An 18,187-nucleotide genomic window follows, 5' to 3' on the forward strand; every position below is an offset into this window, starting at 1 on the left:
TGCCGGCATCCCGGGCTTGTGGTCACATCACTCCTGCCTGCCTCTGCGGTCACACTGCCTCCTCGTCTCGTCTCAAATCTCCCCGGGCCATTCTCTAATAAACACACTGGTCGTCGGATTCAGGGCCCCGTGCAGATATTTCAGGACACTCCCCTCATCGCCAGATCCTTGATTATTCCTGCTAAAGACCCTTTTTGCGAATGAGGCACAGTCACAGGTCCCAGGAATCAGGACACGGACATGCCTCTGGGGGGAATCACCATCTAACCCTCTATACTAGGAGATTTTAAATAAACTACAAGCATGAAGCACCGGGCTGGCTCAGTCAGTGGAGCACACGACTCTTGACCTTGGGGTCAGGAGTTCAAGCCCCACGTTGGACATAGAGGTTACTTAGAAAAGAACAGTAATACTAAGCTACAAATGCAAAAATAGAAAATTTTCATTTGGGTAGAAGGTCATACTGAAAAAGGAAATATATCATGACATTCTAGACAGCAAAAAATCAAAAACCAAAGCCTTTAAAATATATGCATTTAATGTGCAGGACTAGAAAAGACTCTTTGATAATACACATATTCCAGGTAAACACAGGCATCTTTAATCTATGGATATTTAATTGCAAATATTAATGCCCTGAGTTCCTCTTCTATATAAAGGAGAAACTCCAAACCCTGTTCTTTAGGAAGACGTGGCAGGCAAGCAGCACTATTTATCCTCTTTCTCTGGGGACAGGACACTGTACGTGGGTTACAGAAGAAAAGTATTAGACTCCACTAAATTTAAGCACAAGACACAGCTAAAATTTCCCACTGCGGGAACTAAATATTTGATGCTTAGGAGTGTCAATAAATAAGATAATTAAATATTAGGCACAGCGCAGATTCCAAAACTAACTGAAGTGTGAGAAAAAATGATATAAATACGTAGCGGTCATTTCATATAAACCTTCCTACTGGCTGCATTCCAGGCTTCCCTTTCTATTCCGGAGAGATCTGCCAGTTCCTTGTCCACGCACGGTCTTCCACGGCTGGGCTCCCAGACAGCAAACCGTTTCCCGTCACTGAAAGCCTGATCACGAAAGGATTTATTTTAGGAACAAAAACAGCTTCTTTCCTCTTTACTAAAGATCACGGGTGTGTTTTCTGCTTGCTTCTGTCCCTTGGCTAACTTCCCCACGTAAGACACGGGGGCGGACACGGGCAGGCAGTCTGTGCTGGCTCTCTCCAGGGGCAGTGGCTGGGTAATAAGGAAGCCACCCACTTAACCCTTTTCTCACTTGATCGCATCCAAAGAGTGAGTCAAAAGGATCGAGGTTACACAGGACTCGTGACCAAGGCGGAACGTTTAGAAACATCCCTGACGGGCCAAGCCGGCTCTGCCTCCTCAGTCGCGCCCCGCGGTGAGCTGTTACTGAACCAGGGACCCTTCCCACCTGCTAGAGTCTCTTGAGGGACGGACAGATGCTCCAGAGATCAGCCCAGGCAGGCGTGGGGACACCTCAGGAGAGCAGGCCAAAAAAGAGGGGGCTGCGGAGTACAAGAGAGTGCGAACAGAGCAAAGCCGAGAAACGTATGGTTCACTAGAGTAAGACTCATCCTTGACATAAATCCTCTGTGACTCTGCTGACGGGTCCTGTTACTGCCTAGAAGTTAAGATACTTTCAGTCTTTTGCCTTCCCTTTCCACACTGTCCCTAATATTCTGTAGTTTCCTGGAGTTCTGGACCAGGAATGCCAGGCTCTCCCTAAAATCACTAGTCCCCTGATCTCTGCCAGCATTCTCAAGCTCATCAAACAAAGCCAGTGTCTGTCTGAGTTTGGCCTGAACAATCTTCTGTTCCTCCAGTTCTGCGAGCAGGGCCTGCTGGGCGCGTGCTTCAGTCTTGTATCTCTCCTGCAACTCTTCAATTTCTCTCTGGAGAAGCTGGAATTCTTTCTCACCACAAGGATGCATCTCCTGGGCTTTATCCTCCGGAAGCAAGACGTTTGGGGGGATACGCAAAACCAACTGTAAAAACAGCTGCTCCATTTTGCCAAAGAGGCTGTCAAATCGTCCTTTCATGAAGCCAAGAAACTTCTCCGTGCATTTACGAATCTGGACGGGGCTGATCTCGCAGCCCGGGATGCCGTCCAGCTTCCTCAGGATAACCTGCTCCACGGCCTGCGTCACCTCGAACAGGTAGTCCTGAAACGCGATGTAGGTCCGAAGCATGCACGTCTGCGGCGTAAACCCAAAGAACTGGGCCTCGTAGGCCATTGGATCCACAGACATCTTGGCTACTTCTGCTGTGTTAATTTCCACGGTGAGAAATCTGCAAATGTCAACAGGAGAAAATCCATTTGGACAAGCAGTCACCTGACGAAAGGAGCAGATTGTATGACAGACAGCGGTGAGCAAGCAAGCAAAAGGAAGAAGCCGACAAAACCTAAGGAGTCTGTGCGCCCTGATGCGGCCTGCTCATCCTCGACAGGATACAAACCCGGCCTCCCGGAGGCTCTTCCCGCCCCCCCCCCCCCCCCCCCCCCCGCCTCATTAGCCAGGGCTCTGGGCTGGGGCTCAGTCTCCTGAACTGTTACCATCCAGGGCGACATTCACATTTGGACGGATGACCTAAGACTCCGTTTCTTGGGTTTTGATGGTTTTCGTCCCTTTTCTCACCTGGCCGCCGCTATTGGTAACCCCTCCCCAGCTGCTCCCACATACTGACCATGACCTCATATGCCATTCTCCAACTCCTCTCTTCCCGTAATCAAATGACACCACAGCCTTCAAGGCCCTCAGTGCTGAGATCCGCTTCCTTGCTCGGTCCACCCACTGCACTTAGGCTCTGCCACCCAGCCCTCCAACCACACCCCTGCCGATGTCCTCAACCTCCCCCCGCCCCGCACCCGCCACCCTACGAACCCAGCCATCTGAAAGCCCAAGCTGCGGCTGACCAAGCCTGCTGTCAGCTTTACAACCACGACCCGATTTTTCAAGGGTCTGGGGGTCATTCCTTTCGAGTGTAAACATCTAGGAAAATAGCACTCAGACCCCCTCCCCCCACCCCAGCACTGCGGGGATTTAACCAAGGCACCCTTTTCCGAGCTGTACAATACGCTTATTCTAGAAACGGGAGTGGCCTCATCATTCCTTCAGATAAAGGCAGTCAGTTCAAACAAACCACCAGGTGAATGCGGGAGAACCTTCATGAAACAATTTGAAGCAAATGGTGCAGGCCATAGGCTCCTGGGTGGCTCAGTTGCTTAAGCACCTGACTTCGGATGAGGTCATGATCTCACGGCCTGTGGCTTCCAGCCCCGCGTCGGGCTCTGTGCCGACGGCTCAGAGCCTAGAGCCTGCTTGGGATTCTGTGTCTCCCTCTCTCTCTGCCCCTCCCCAACTAGCACTCTGTCTGTCTCTGTCTCTCAAAAAATAAAATTAAAATGTTAAAAAAATTTTTTTAAATAAATAAATTTAAAAAATGGTGCAGGCCAATTTTTTTACAGGAAGAGAAGGCATCGTTAATCTCGAGAATTCGTGTTATATGACGGCTAAATCGTGTTCAACTGGTGGGCTGCCTAAAGTGGGCAGAATTTCTGGGGCGCTTGGGTGGCTCAGTCGGTTAAGCGTCCAACTCGGCTCAGCTCATGATCTCAGGGTTCGTGAGTTCGAGCCCGACGTCGGGCTCTGTGCTGACAGCTCGGAGCCTGGAGCCTGCTTCGGATTCTGTGTCTCCCTCTCTCTCTCTGCCCCTCCCCCGCTCGCAATCTCTCTCTCTCTCTCTCTCTCTCTCTCTCTCTCAAAAACAAATAAAACATTAAAAAATTAAAAAAAATAAAAATAAAGTGGGCAGAATTTCTTTCTGCCTTTGTAATCCCACCCACAGACGACACGACGCACGGTGACCTGGACGTGCGCACCCACGTCTGTAGAGAGGACTGTGGCTTGGCAGGATTTCCATTTCCTCGAGCTCCCCAACGCCTCCCTTCAGATCAAGTTCAAGCTCTTTGGACACGGCTTGCAACGGCCTTCATCCCGTGACCTCCCCCAACAGCTGTCTTCCCGGCTAAGGACCTCGGACGTGCATACGGAGTATTTCCTATTTCACGGCACTTTTTGGTCCTTCCTTACTGGATTCTCCCGTCTTTCAGCTCCCATAGGAACCTGCTCTAGTGTTTTGACGTACGTCTTTTTCAGTCCCCCTGTCATTGATCTGCTAGGTGTCAGATATTCCTGACACGTGGTTTTGTATACACACGCACGCTACGTTTTCACGTCTGCAGCCACGCCACGTCATCACACTCCGCGTTCCGACGAAGTTTTCCACCGACTCTATCACACGCGTAAACCACACTGGACGTGCCCACTCCGCTCTCAGCACCTTGCTTCCAGAACTAACCGTGTAAGGAACACCCTCCTGTAACCACCCAGGTTCCCCGGGGACCTGCAGGCTATTTACACAGGCAAGTAGTTGCTTGGCCACGCAGCTTACTCATGCGTGAGGCCACTAAATACCGCCAAAATGTTCTCCAGAACTCCGGGGGAGGGGCAGAGGTGGCAGTTCAGGCTGACTGACACACACCCCCCTCGCAGTCCGAGAACATTTCTCATGTCTTCACCAACACCTGACACTATCCAACATCCTAATTTCTGCCAATCTGGTAGGTGTAACATTGTTTATTTCTTATTACTTTTTGAGAGGGAGGGGGAGGGAGCAGAGAGGGAGAGAGAGAATCCCAAGCAGGCGCCACACTCAGCACAGAGTCCTACACGGGGCTCGATCTCACGAACCCTGGGATCATGATCTGAACTGAAATCAAGAGTCCGACGTTTAACAGACGCCCCAGGCACCCAAATGTTTTAGAGTGTGGCTTTGTGAAAACCAAAAGTACGTACCCCACACACAGCCTGGGCGCTGAGGGCTGAAACTACCTACACTCTCCCCACCCCCACCTTACTGTTTACATTAGCGTGACTTTACTATCCTGGGAGACCAGAATATTTTCACTATTCAAACGGCTTGACTGTGCAGTATGAACCCCCCAAAAGATGGATCAACTCTTCAACGGGAAACCTCAATAATCTGCACCATGAGATTCTCTGAAACCCTCGCCTCTGCTGTTTCCACCAATGCTAGGCGGTTAGGGCAGGATCCTTACCCAATCCCGATCAAGCCCCCAGGCGGAAAGATCCACCTTAACCCAACCCTGCGGTTCTCAATACTTTCCCAATTTGCCAGTCATCCCTTTGAGAGACCGACTGCCAAGGCTCCGAGGAGGGGTTCCCCCCCCCCACCCCCCTACCAGGGCAAGCAATACATTCAGCACGGTTTTACCAAAGGGTCGTGAGGGTGGTACTCGGGGAGCAGACTAACTTTTTTAAGCTAATTTATTTATTCTTTAGTCCTCTCTGCACCGGCGTGGGGCTCTAACTCCCCTCCCGGAAAGGAAGAGTCGCACGCTCTCCGGACCCAGCCAGCCAGGCGCCCCCAGGCGAGACTATTTTAATGCGGATTTCTCTGATCGCCGGTAAAGTTGGGCAACGCGGCGGGTGCAGACCCGCTCCGGGGGGGTTCTCCCCGTGCGGTACCCACTCCTACCCCGTGACAGCCCACCCTCCCCAGCCTTGCGCTCGGGCCCTTCGTCATCCGCCACCACACCTGCCGCTCACTCCCCGTTCCGGAAGCCGTCACTGCTTCCCGACCGCCACCCCAACGCGCCGTGACGCTCCTCGCTTTGCCGGCCAGGACCCGACCACTCTCTTCCACCAAACCCAGCAACCTTCCTTCCCCGAGGTGTTTTCGTCCCCTCAGGGAAGGGCGCCGTGGCCCAGCACCCGCTCCGAGCCGCCGCCACGGCTGGGATTCCCTCCGGTCCGCCCGCCTCGCCTCCGCCGCTCGGGGACCGCCGCGCAGCCCCGACCCCGCCGGGCGGGGACCACTTCCGGCGCGCAGCCCCCTCCCGCCGGGCCGCGCGGCATGCCGGGATCTCGGGGCGGGCGGCGCGCGGCCCGGCGGGCGGGCGCCCGGCGGCGGTGCCGAGCGCGGCCCCGTCCCTGCCCGCTGGTCCCCGGAGGAGACGCAGCCCCGCGGCCCTTACCCGAGCGAGCGGGAGGGGGGCGAAACCGACCACGCGCCGGCTCCCCGCCACCGCCTTTGAACCACCGCCTGCTGCCGCGGAGAGGCGGCTCCGCGGGCTCCCCGGCAACGGGCGGATTCCGGCCTCCGCGAACGAGGGCCCGGGCGGGACGCCGTCGGGCGCCTGATTGGCCGGCCGCGCGGGGCCGCGCCTCGCTCAGACCCGGGAAGGGGCCGGGCGGGAAAGCCAGCTGTGGCCGGCGCGGATTGGTGGAAGGAACCGGGACTGACACGCCTCTCCTCGACGTTGGTGGGCTGGTGGGTGGGGCAGCTGGGCGGGGCCCCCGCGGAGACGCAACTCGCGGTTGGCCGGCGCGCTTTCCTCAGCGCTCTGGCGATTGGTGGCGGGCCGGGCGCGCGGCGCTGATTGGGCGGCAGACCTCTCCGGCCCCGCCCCGCCACCGGGGCTGACTGGCGGAAGGGGAAGTGGGGGGGCAGGCGGCGGTGGGGAAGATGGCGTACCAGAGCCTCCGGCTGGAGTACCTGCAGATCCCACCGGTCAGCCGCGCCTACACCACCGCCTGCGTCCTCACCACCGCCGCTGTGGTGAGCAGCTGCAGCGCCCGCTTCTCGCCGTCCGCGCTGGATGCGAGCGGGGCCTCGGGAGACTGGGGTCTAGGCCTCGGGAAAGCCCAGAGGGGCTGGTCTCGGGGGTGGGCGGAAGGCATACGGGGCTCACTCTGGGGTTCAGGATGACCCCGGGGGCGCCTGTCCAGTGACCCGAGGAGGGAGTGCTGCTCCACGAGGGGTTGAGGATCAGGGCTGCTGGTCAGTTCCTGAGACAGGAAGGCCGGACCTGTAGCAGGTCGGGGCTCCGGGAGCCGCCCACCCTGGAAAACGAGTCTCAGAGCTCAGGCGATGGGCAGGTGCTTCCGTGGTGGCTGGTGGCGAGAGGGTCCGCTCGGTGAAGAAACTTAGACGTGGAAGACAGAAAAGTGGAAGTTGTCGAGAGGGGAAAGTCTTGGAATAACGGGAGTCCGGACCTAGGGGTTGTCGCTATGCACGCGGCCCCCACAGCGGCAGGGTCTTCAGTCTCGGTTCTTTGAGTGCTGCGCACAGCGGTTTCAGGTGGTGGCCAGGTGTTCTAACGTGCCCTGTGTCTGAGATGTCACTACCTGCCACCTTTGCCTTCATGTCAGCCTCGACTACTGCAACATGGAACCAAGTTGTGTCCTTGCGTTAGGTGTGAGGGATACAAAGAATTGTGCCACTGCAGCAGAATTTTTTACCAGCCTCTTCCTCCCTCGTTAAGAAAGCCTTAACGGGTGGAGCCAAAGCACCTGGGAGTTGGAAATCCTGGGCCTCCTCCTCTTTTGTTGTAGATGTTTTGTTTCTTGATCAATTTGCCTTAAGAAGCTCTTTCTTTCTCTTTCAGCAGTTGGAATTGATCACACCTTTTCAGTTGTACTTCAATCCTGAATTAATCTTTAAACACTTTCAAGTAAGTCGTGCATCTTTCTTTTATTTTTGTATTTATCATTCAGCAGACAGATTTTGAATGTGGCCCTGACCACAGTTCATAGTTAACGTTTCAGTGTTTTAAACTTGCTTTTTGTGCTTTTAAGTAGCAAATCTTTCCATATGCTATCTGAAAAGAATTCAGCGGGAATATTTGATTTTAAGTCTTATTGTCTGGGGGGGGGGGGTTAATAAAGCAGTGATTCTGCACCCCGACTGGGCTTCAGAATCACCTACAGAACTTGGAAGAGATGTTCAGGCACCTCATCATGTACCAAAATCGGAATCTGCAAGGGCAGGAATGAAGAGTCTGTATTTTTAATTTTTTTTATTTGTAATGTTTATTATTTTTGAGAGAGATAGAGACCGAGTGCAAGCGAGGGAGGGGCAGAGAGAGAGGGAGACACAGAATCGGAAGCAGGCTCCAGGCTCCGAGCTGTCAGCACAGAGCCCGACGCAGGGCTCGAACTCACGGACCGCGAGATCATGACCTGAGCCGAAGTCGGGGACACTTAACCGACTGAGCCATCCAGGCGCCCCGAAGAATCTGTATTTTACTTGTAAAGTTCCCTGAATGGTTTTGATTTGATGTGTCCAGTTCCTGTATTTAGAAATTACCGGCTCAGAGTTAATATTGTAGTGTGAGAGTAGACTGGTGGTCTCTTCCCAGGGAGAGTCTCACAGGACGCCCTGTTTTGTCCACTCGCCACCTCGGGGTCATCACTGTGGTCCATTTCGGAAGCCCACCTCTCTTAGTAAATTGATCTGTCTTCCAGGGATCAGATGATATTCACAAAAATACCTATGAACCCTCAGGTGTTTAGTGTATAGGTCTCTGTGAATATTTCCACCTCTCGCTCTGTACTTGTGCTTCCTTATATGCTTGTCTCCTGGCTGAGTTGGGGACTCTGAGATCCTGGATGCAGTTCGCGTGCAGAACTGAATTATTTCAACTTTGTTTCCAATCCTTAAGAATTTAATGATGCGCGAAGCAGGCCCGTGGACTCCCGTCCCTGCCTTCCGTCGTTCACTGATCCTTCACTGCTCACCTGGCCTTTGCTGGGAGCTGTGGCTCCATCCAGGCATGCTTCCTGTTCGTTTGCTCGGCTTGGTTTTGCCTGGGGTTAAACTCTTGATGACACCGTGTATCTGCATTTGGGGTCGGGGGTTCCAGGTCCGACTTCAGAGTCTCCCTGGTCCAGCTCCCCTGGGCAAGCCATCTGAAAGCCCTCCGAGTCTCCGTGTCCCCATGTGTGACACGGGGACGGTCGTACCAGCTGTCGCCGCACGTGAGATCATAGACCGTGTTAAAACATTTTAAAATGTGAAGCGCTCTCCCGTTGTGAGTAGCCGTCTTTATTGTGGGTGTGGATGGGTAGGGAAAAGTAAAGGGTGGCCGCCATGAAAGCTAGTGTCCTCGTTTCTGCCCATTAGACTCCAACTATTAGAGCATTAGGTTTTTACTTGTAGGGAGTTGGCCGTTTACTCAAACTGGAGCTGGAGTCTTTGCTTTAGAATTACTCTTTCCTCTGGACGGTTCTCACTAATACAGAAACGTTTCTCAGCGATTTATTTTAGATCTCTGGAGTCTCTCTCCGGCCTCTCGAGGCTATTGGTCGGACCCAACACATATGAAAGCACTCTTCTCTATTCTGCAGATTAACGTAGTCTTTCCGTCCAACTTTTTCCATAATTTGCCTGACCATATGGTATGGGCTTTTTTTTTTTTTTTTTTTTTATATAAGACAATGACAGTCTCAAGTTTTCTGTCCTGTTGTCCCTACAGATTTCAGGGGCAAGTGGTACCTTCCAGGAATTCAGCTAGAAGCACAAAAATCCTGTGTCAGATCGCGTGTGCCCCACTCTTTGGCTCAGATCGTGGCATCACTTACCCGTGGCCTTTCAACCGTTGCAATCCTAGGATCTCTCTTTTGTCTTAATACGGAAACGTTTCCTGGTATATTTTACTTAATCTTTTCTCTTGATTTTTTTCTCTTAACAGATATGGAGGCTAATCACCAATTTCTTATTTTTTGGTCCGGTTGGATTCAATTTTTTATTTAACATGATTTTTCTGTATCCTTCATTAAGTGGGGGTTGGCATGAAAACTTTAGGTTTACTTAGGGAAAACAAGTTAAAGCTATTAATGTTGTTATTTTTGTTACCACCTTAGCTGCAACTTCTGGGTCCTGGATCAGGGGTACACAGAGTAGCTGGTCAGAAAGTCATGTTTTGAGGGTGTCTGTTGGTCCCTGTTCCGAGGGGAGCTATTTAACCACAAGTGATTCCCCTTCTGCCCATCGGTCCCTTACAGATCAGATCGAGGGGGAGGAGAGGTGGTGTAGGCGAGGCACCCAGATGCACTGGTAACTGCCAGGGTTTGCTACAGGTTCGGGAGTGGGTTCGGGAGGAAGGGCTAACACGAGGTGTCCCTGGGCGTTGGTCGCCAGCCCTGCTGGCTGAAAAGACCGTGCCCTGCGTCTGCCCGGCCTGCCACGATCTGGTTGTTGAAAGAGAGGACAAGGCCTTCTGTGCTCAGATGGTAACTGGGGCCCCTGAGCAGGGCCTCCCTTCTCCGTGGGGGCCCTCTGGGTCGAGAGGGGAGTTAGAGCTCATCTCGCCTGTAGGAGACAGAGGGCCTTGTAGGGGTGACGGGGTCCCTGCCCTAGGGTGGGATCTATCGTTCTAAGCGGCTGATAATTAATTTTTCCATCATAACGTCTCTTCTTGGATTAAGGTACAGAAATGCTGCATCTGCCTGGCCTGAAAGAGTAGATTATCACACAGGCCTTCTCGCCGGGCACTTCTTCCATCGGGTGGTGAAAACGCAAGGCTTGTGCCCATCGTGGCACAGCCAAGCGCGGGAAGGACGGGACTGATTGGAACAGGGGGTTTGTGCAGCGTCGGGCCTCGCTCCCCAGTCGCAAGCAGCGTGTGTAAAATGCGCGGCCGGCCTTGGCCCGCCTGGAAGGCCTGGTGGAGAGGGGAACACGCTGCCCCTTGCGAACATCCCTACAGAAGCGCAGCCGTGGCTGGGTACAGACAGCACGGAGCCCACGTGGACTGAAGGGATACGCTAACTTTTACTTTCTTCACGTCTGTGCACTTAACATTTTCTTAACTTGGAACCCTAAGATACCGTTACTGTCGAATGCTAGAAGAAGGCTCTTTCCGAGGCCGAACGGCAGATTTTGTATTTATGTTCCTTTTTGGTGGATTCTTAATGACTGTATCCTTCAACAAGTAGAGCAAATACAGGAAAACGTTGAAGGGCGCCCTGTGTCTTCCTCAAGCTCTCCGCCTGTCCCAACAACTCACTAGATAAGCTGAGCCAACAGATAAAGGCGGGCCTCCAGACTCCAGCCTCAGGGTCCCACTATCTGTTTTACAGTGTGCTTTCTGTGACCGCTCTCTGAGCCTACAGGTTGGACAGGATGCTTTCCTCCCGTGAGCCAGTCGGGGGAACTTTTAACCCAGGTGGGTTACGATTAAGTGCGTTAGCTGTGTTCTTGTCGACGTGTATATATTTAAGCTAAGTTGCCAAGACATTTATTTGGATAGCACCCAAACTGATAAATTATTATTATTTTTTAAGGTTTATTTCTAATTTAAAAAATCTAAACGTTTATTTATTTTTGAAGGAGAGAGACAGAGTGTGAGGCCGGGGGGGGGGGGGGGCAGAGAGAGGGAGGAAGACAGAACGCAAAGCAGGCTCCGGGCTCCAAGTTGTCACAACAGAGCCCGACGTGGGGCTCGAACTCGTAGGCCACGAGATCATGACCTGAGTCGAAGTCAGATGCTTAACCGACTAAGCCACCCAGGCGCCCCTAATGTTTGTTTATTGTTTTTATTTATTTATTTTTTTGAGTTTTTTAACGTTTATTTATTCTTGAGAGACAGAGACAGAGCATGAGCGGGGACGGGGCAGAGAGAGGGGGAGACACAGAGTCCGAAGCAGGCTCCAGGCTCTGAGCTGTCAGCACAGAGCCCGATGCGGGGCTTGAACCCACAAACGAGAAGATCACGACCCGAGCCGAAGTCAGACGCCTAACCGACTGAGCCACCCGGGCGCCCCTAATGTTTGTTTATTTTTGAGACAGAGCGCAAGCAGGGGAGGGGCATAGAGAGGAGGGGACAGAGAATCTGAAGCAGGCTCTCTGCTGACAGCAGAGAGCCCCGTGTGGAGCTCAAACTCATGAACCGTGAGATCGTGACCTGGGCTGAAGTCAGATGCTCAACCGACTGAGCCCCCCAGGCATTGCGATAAATTATTATTCAAAAAACAAAAAACTATTGTCACGGGTATAACAGAACGCCATCCTGTCTGACAAGGTGGTCTTGGCCCCAGTTGGCTCTACTCACCTCATAAAGGTGCTGATGGCGAGTGAAATTTCATGTAATTATTGACCAAGGAACTAATATATTTTCCAAACAGCGGAGAACTTCATGGACACAGAATAGTAACTGGAAGCAGCTACCCTGCAGGAGTTTTGGCCCGCGCACATTTTTGCCTGGTCGCTCTGGGTAACTGTTTTTAGGCTTTTTTTTCCTCCCCCCTCGAAAGGCGTAAGTACCGTTGGCGCTCCGGGACGCAGACCCGTTAGAGCACAGCTCTCTGTCCTGGCGCTCAGCCTTCCCTGTCACGCTTCTGACGCTGACCTTTTCCTTGACGCCGTGTGCTAGCTCTTTGGGCTGTTCGTGAGTCTGGTTTTCCTGGGCCAGGCCTTCACCATAATGCTCGTGTACGTGTGGAGCCGAAGGAACCCGTACGTCCGCATGAACTTCTTCGGCCTTCTCAACTTCCAGGCCCCCTTCCTGCCGTGGGTGCTCATGGGCTTCTCGCTGTTGTTGGGGAACTCTGTCATCGTGGACCTCCTGGGTGAGTCTCGCCACTACTTCGTGCCCTCCGTAGCCACCCTTTCTCGCGTCTGCGGTCCGGCCCTCGCTCGTACGGGACCGTGTTAGGGTCATGCGCTCCAAGGCACCCCCCCCCCCAGCAGTATTTAGTTTTTTAGCGCTTATTAATCGTATCGACATTTCCTAAACACGTGCGGTCTGTCGGGGGTCCTCCCCTCATTCTGCCTTTCTCGGGGATTCTAGGCATCGCGGTTGGACACATCTACTTTTTCTTGGAAGACGTATTTCCCAATCAGCCTGGTGGAATCAGAATTCTGAAAACGCCATCTGTCTTGTGAGTATTCGCCACTGGGTTGCGCGTTGCTTGCAGAGAAACCGGTGCGGGGTCCGCGATCTGTGTTCTTGGGGGGCTCCCGGAGGTCCTAAGGACAGTAAGTATTTGCAGATTGAGCCCCTGGCTGCGGCTGAAGAGCGTGTCGATCGGGCCAGAGGTGGTGCCCGAGGTGGGCAGGAGCGAGGTCAGCAGGCTCGGGACGGCCCGAGGGTGGCGTGCCGACGGCCACCCGCGCCTCCTGTGCCGAGGGGGGCCCGCTGGTGTCCGGGACAGCTACTGTCTGGGCTTACGGGGGGGAGGTGGCAAAGTGGGCAAAACTGGCCACAAGGAAGTTTCTAGGGGTGGTATTTCTGGCCTTCCAGAAAGTGAGATGAGTAGAGAGAGAAGGAGCAAGCCGGACTGCAACCCCGGTGCAGGCTGTTCCGCCGATCAGCTGCGTGACATTAACACAGTCCCCCGTTGGGGGTGCCCGGCCGGCTCAGTTGGGGGAGTGTGCGACTGCTGATATCGGGGTGGTGAGTTTGAGCCCTATGTGGGGTGTAGAGACGACTTGAAAGAAATCTCAAAAACAAAAGTCCTCCTGTGTTTTGCACTTTCCTCTCCTGAGAATAGAGCTTTGATTTGTAAGACCTTTTTCTACTCCAGAAAGTTGTGTCCTTGAGACATATGGCATTTAAAAGGGGCCACCTGAGTGGCGCCTGGGGGGCTCAGTTGGTTAAGCGACCGACTTCGGCTCAGGTCACGATCTTGCAGTTTGTGAGTTGGAGCCCCGCGTCGGGCTCTGTGCTGACAGCTCAAGGCCTGGAGCTGCTTCGGATTCTGTGTCTCCCCCTCTCTCTACCCCTCACCTGCTCACGCTCTGTGTCTGTCTCTCAGTAATAAATAAACATTAAAAAAAAATTTTTTTTTAATAAAATAAAAGGGTCCACCTGATGAGTAAAATGTGAATTTTTAATCAGATGTTGGGGGCGCCTGGGTGGCTCAGTCGGTCAAGCATTTGACTTGGGCTCAGGTCATGATCTCACCGTTTGTGGGTTCAAGCCCTGCTTTGAGTGAGCCCAACTTCTCTCTCCCTCTCTCTGCCCCTCACTCACTTGCACCTTCTCTGTCTCAAAAAAAGCCATATATATATATATATATATATATGTGTGTGTATGTATAAAACGTTGGTTGTAGAATAGTTAAGCAAAACAAAGAGTCAAGTCCTACGTAGTCCTACCACTCAGCCATAACCCTGGCTGTCATGGTTGACGTTGTGATACATATTCGTCAGTCTTTAACTGTCTGCACTTTTTAAAAATGCCGTTTCGTAACCTTCTCAGTGTAATAAGTCGTCCTCATTTTCCCATCACGAACGTCCTACAGAACTAACAACCGCATGACAGCGTGTGGTCCACGGGCAGCATGGTTTCCTTTGCATCCCTGTGGATAGACGGCGACATTAGTGGTTGCTTTTCCCTCCCGCGCTTGGCGTGGCTCACATCCGCGGTCGTTTTCCAAGGATGCGTTCCCATTTGTTTGGTGTTGAGTCGCCATCCAGAACGGATGCAAGTCTCCGTGTCCGTCGGCAGGGCAAAGCTTCCGTTTCCCCACAGCCGTGTCGAACGTGGGAGTATCGGGCTTGCCTTTTCTTAGGTGGACAGCTGTAAGGTGGCCGTGTTTTTTTTTTTTTTTTTTTAATTTTTTTTTTTTTTCAATGTTTTTTATTTATTTTTGGGACAGAGAGAGACAGAGCATGAACGGGGGAGGGGCAGAGAGAGAGGGAGACACAGAATCGGAAACAGGCTCCAGGCTCTGGGCCATCAGCCCAGAGCCTGACGCGGGGCTCGAACTCACGGACCGCGAGATCGTGACCTGGCTGAAGTCGGACGCTTAACCGACTGCGCCACCCAGGCGCCCCAAGGTGGCCGTGTTTTTATGATGTTCTTAAACGTTTACTTATTAGAGAGAGAGCACGTGTGCATGTGAGCGGGGACGGGGCACAGGGGTCAGCTCCGCGCCCCGCGGCTTCAGGAGTGGTGTCAGCACGGTGTGTGTGCACTTACCCCTTTGTGTGAGGCCGCTTTCACTCACTCGAACGTGTTTGACATTGATCTCCATCGTTGCACGTATTGGGAGTCAGTTCCTTCTTCTGCCGCGTGGTGTTCTGCCCTGTGAACTTACCGGTCTTTTCCGTGGTTCCCTATTCACATGGATGGTGAGGAGCTGTCCTTTTTTTTTTTTTTTTTTTTCCCTTTTTAAGTGTATTTTTGGGAGGGGGAGAGAGGGAGACAGAAGTTCCAAAGCGGGCTCTGCACTGACAGCACAGAGCCCGATGCGGGGCTCAAACCCACGAATCGTGAGATCGTGACCTGAACCGAAGTCAGACGCCCAACCAACCGACTGAGCCACCCAGGCGCCCCGAACCCGACTCCTATTATCATGAACGTATTGACTATTTAGTGAACCCCACACGTAACCAGTCGTGCATCGCTGTGCCCCTCACCCCCCACGTGGACGCCTTGTTCGTCCTGCTCTGCCTCGGCCCCCCGTGGTGGCCTCTGTCTCACGGGGAACGTCCTCTTGACCCAACTCAGGCTTTGCCACCCTGTCCCGGCCCCTCCGTGCCTGCACGCCCCGGTTGGAATTTCGACCCCCTGTGCCAGGAGGTTCCTGAAATCCCCGTGTCGCCCTGGGCCACCATGGTTCCTCTTCCTTGCGTGGACACCTACTCTGTCCTGTTAACGTTCGGAAAGTAAAAGTGTCTCGGCTTTTAACATGCTTCCTTTTCATCAGGAAAGCAAACCTTTTCATGTTTATTGGCCATTTGGGTTTCTTGAATGGCCTTTTTAGCCCTGTATTTTTCTACTGCTGGGTGTTTGCTTTTATTGTTAATTTGTAAGAATTATTCTCTTCTTTTGTTAATTTTTAAGAACTAAAGAAGCTCACATTGAAATATAGATGCTTTTTTCTGACCCCAATGTAAAACAGAAGTTTCCAGATACATTTCTAATTTTGTCAACTGTGGGGTAAGTGTAATCAGAAATATGAATGTAAATAGTGGATGCTGCTTTAATGGTTAGTTCTTTTTTTTTTTTTAATTTTTTTAATGAATATTTATTTTTGAGAGAGAGAAAGAGAGATACAGAGCGTGAGCAAGGGATGGGCGTAGAGAGAGACACAGAATCCGAAGCAGGATCCAGATTCTGAGTTGTCGGCACAGAGCCCGACGCGGGGCTCGAACCCACAAACCTCGAGATCATGACCTGGGCCGCGGGTTCCTTGTACGCGTGGGTGCGTGCACCACTTGTCCCTTGTGACAGGCTTGTTTCACGGAACACCACATCCTCCGGGTTCATCCACATCGTAGCAGGTGTCAGAATTTCCTTTCTTTTTAAGGCTGAATAACATTCCTCTGTGATTTTGTCTGTCTGTCTGTCCATCACTGGATACTGGGTGGTACCTTGGTGGTGGGGAGACATTCATAATAAACTTAGTGAAAATCAGGTTACGAGGTAAATAGTGTGGCCTAATTTTTGTAAAAGCGTACGTATGAAAGCTCTGCAAGAGTAATGAGAACATTAACCACGATTCTGGAGATTTAGGATATTTATATATACTTCTTGTTTTCTTTATAATTAGCATTTATTGCGTTTGTAGTTAAAAAAAAAAAAAGAGGGTGCTTGGGTGGCTCAGTCGGTTAAGCGTCTGACTTTGGCTCAGGTCATGATCTCAAGGTTCGTGGGTTCGAGCCCCACGTCGGGCTCCGTGCTGACAGCTCGGAGCCTGGAGCCTGCTTCAGATTCTGTGTCTCCCTCTCTGTCTGCCTCTTCCCTGCTCATGCTCTGTCTCTCTCTGTCTCAAAAATAAATAAAACATTTAAAAAATTAAAAAAAAAAAAAAAAGGGTCCGGGAAGTAAAAGTTAACGTAAACGTGAAATTATCGTGAAAACTTCCACGGCGTGAGAAGTGTGTGCTTGGCGGGCGGAGATGTTTGTCCGTTGGCGGAGGCCCCGCGGGACGGGACCTGCCGGGACTCTGGGACTAAACGACCCCTGTTGCCTTTCAGGAAGGCTATTTTCGATACGCCAGATGAGGATCCAAATTACAATCCGCTACCCGAAGAGCGGCCCGGAGGCTTCGCGTGGGGCGAGGGCCAGCGCCTCGGCGGTTAGAGCAGCAGCGCCGCTAACGGGACCGGCTGGGAAGGACTCGGTGACACACCCGCGGGGGTCGTTTTATCCTTTGTGTTGCAAAAGCGTGGACACTTGACGGCTTGGCAGAGCTCAACTCCAGAAGCACTTTATGAAATGGTACAGTAGTGAACCCAGCGGGCGCCGGGGGCGGTCGGCCCGCGGCTTCTCGCCACGCCGGCCCCGAAAGCGCGACCCCCGGAGCCAAACAACTGGAGACACAAAGCCGCCGCCGCCGCTCGCGAGCAGGTGCGGGAGGCCGGGGCCGTGTGGTGTGGGCTCAGCTTCCCCTCCTCCTCCTCTTTGACAGACGAGGCCGTGGGGTAAATGGAGGTTTCAGAGAGGACAAAATAAAACTGAATTCCGTCTCGCTCTCGCTGAATCCGAGCTTTTGTGTGCGATCCGCTGAATCACGAGGTGCTCGTGCAGGCCCAGGCTCCTCCCGGGCGCCTCCGGGGTCGGCGCGGCGTTCGCCGGGATTCCGTCTCAACGTGGGACGCGTGTGGCGGGCGCGCCGTGGCCGGCGTCCGTGGTCCTCGTGCACGACGTGGCTCCAGCGGGAAGATCGGGTTCCGTGCAGACAGTTCGTTCTCCGTCTGGGTTTTGCAAAACTGCAAGTGGTCAGATGAGCTGAGAAAGGGGGGGGGGGGGGTTCCTCGTAGCAGCGGGAATCTGGTGGCAGGAGGGCCGGCTGCGGGCTCGTGTGGCGTCGTATTTTCTCCGCTTGAGTCTCTCCATCAAGAAACAGCCGGGCCAGGACCGGTCACGGCCGCCCTTTTGGAAAACAACAGGAAGAGCTCTCTGAGGCCTGGAATGTTGACTGTGGAGGCAGATGAACAGGTGCCCGTCAGGCAGGGGTCCACGGGTCTCCAGCTGGTTAACTCTGTCGTTCTGTTTCAGGAAAAGCTGAGAAGCTTTTCGGAGCCATGCATCTGGTTGACCGTCACAATCAGGTAGAAATCAGACAGGGTCCAGAGGAGCAGAGACTTAATGCCTGTGATTGCATAAAAACTGTCCAGAACATTCGTCTCCCTGGGTCCCAGCGGGTTTGCGCTCACCCGGTCTAAGCTGTTGAGAGCCCAGAGGAACGAAATGGACACCCCTAGAAAAGAGATCATTGCACATACTTTGAACACATAGCATGCAGGGGGCGTGTGGGTGGCCCAGTTGGCTTAGCGTCCGGCTTCGGCTCAGGTCGTGGTCTTGCGGTTCATGAGTTCAAGCCCTGCACCGGGCTCTGTGCTG

The 18,187-nt window shown here is 53.0% G+C and overlaps 2 protein-coding genes, 1 long non-coding RNA gene and 1 other non-coding gene across 15 annotated transcripts; 3 read left to right on the forward strand and 1 right to left on the reverse strand.

Annotated features, from left to right (window-relative positions):
* Positions 1–517: 517 nt before the first annotated feature.
* On the reverse strand, positions 518–6,210 carry MIS12 (MIS12 kinetochore complex component). 3 transcript variants are annotated; one of them, XM_058705371.1, is made up of 2 exons: positions 6,083–6,210; positions 518–2,313 (listed from the first exon to the last, which is right to left on the reverse strand). In XM_058705371.1, the coding sequence occupies exon 2, from the start codon at positions 2,271–2,273 to the stop codon at positions 1,653–1,655; it is 621 nt and encodes a 206-aa protein (XP_058561354.1). In that variant the 5' UTR covers positions 2,274–2,313; positions 6,083–6,210; the 3' UTR covers positions 518–1,652. The 3 variants fall into 3 exon arrangements, with proteins under 3 accessions (XP_058561354.1, XP_058561352.1, XP_058561353.1); XM_058705369.1 differs by lacking the exon at positions 6,083–6,210 and adding an exon at positions 5,765–5,896; XM_058705370.1 differs by lacking the exon at positions 6,083–6,210 and adding an exon at positions 5,644–5,783.
* DERL2 (derlin 2) lies at positions 5,437–17,312 on the forward strand. Of its 10 annotated transcripts, none has more exons than XM_058705352.1 (7): positions 5,947–6,378; positions 7,496–7,561; positions 9,581–9,654; positions 10,715–10,808; positions 12,263–12,458; positions 12,680–12,770; positions 16,819–17,312. In XM_058705352.1, the coding sequence occupies exons 1-7, from the start codon at positions 5,962–5,964 to the stop codon at positions 16,922–16,924; spliced, it is 1,044 nt and encodes a 347-aa protein (XP_058561335.1). In that variant the 5' UTR covers positions 5,947–5,961; the 3' UTR covers positions 16,925–17,312. The 10 variants fall into 10 exon arrangements, with proteins under 10 accessions (XP_058561339.1, XP_058561338.1, XP_058561340.1 ...); XM_058705361.1 differs by lacking the exon at positions 5,947–6,378 and adding an exon at positions 6,397–6,666 and having other exon boundaries at positions 7,499–7,561; XM_058705359.1 differs by lacking the exon at positions 5,947–6,378 and adding an exon at positions 6,400–6,666.
* LOC131498274 (uncharacterized) lies at positions 12,777–16,261 on the forward strand. Its single transcript, XR_009255359.1, has 2 exons — positions 12,777–14,420; positions 14,674–16,261. It is a non-coding gene; the product is annotated as an uncharacterized LOC131498274 (long non-coding RNA).
* On the forward strand, positions 16,431–16,515 carry TRNAQ-UUG (transfer RNA glutamine (anticodon UUG)). The gene has a single exon. It is a non-coding gene; the product is annotated as a tRNA-Gln (tRNA).
* Positions 17,313–18,187: the final 875 nt, after the last annotated feature.

Source organism: Neofelis nebulosa, chromosome 16, assembly GCF_028018385.1.
Source record: "Neofelis nebulosa isolate mNeoNeb1 chromosome 16, mNeoNeb1.pri, whole genome shotgun sequence".
NCBI lineage: Eukaryota > Metazoa > Chordata > Mammalia > Carnivora > Felidae > Neofelis > Neofelis nebulosa.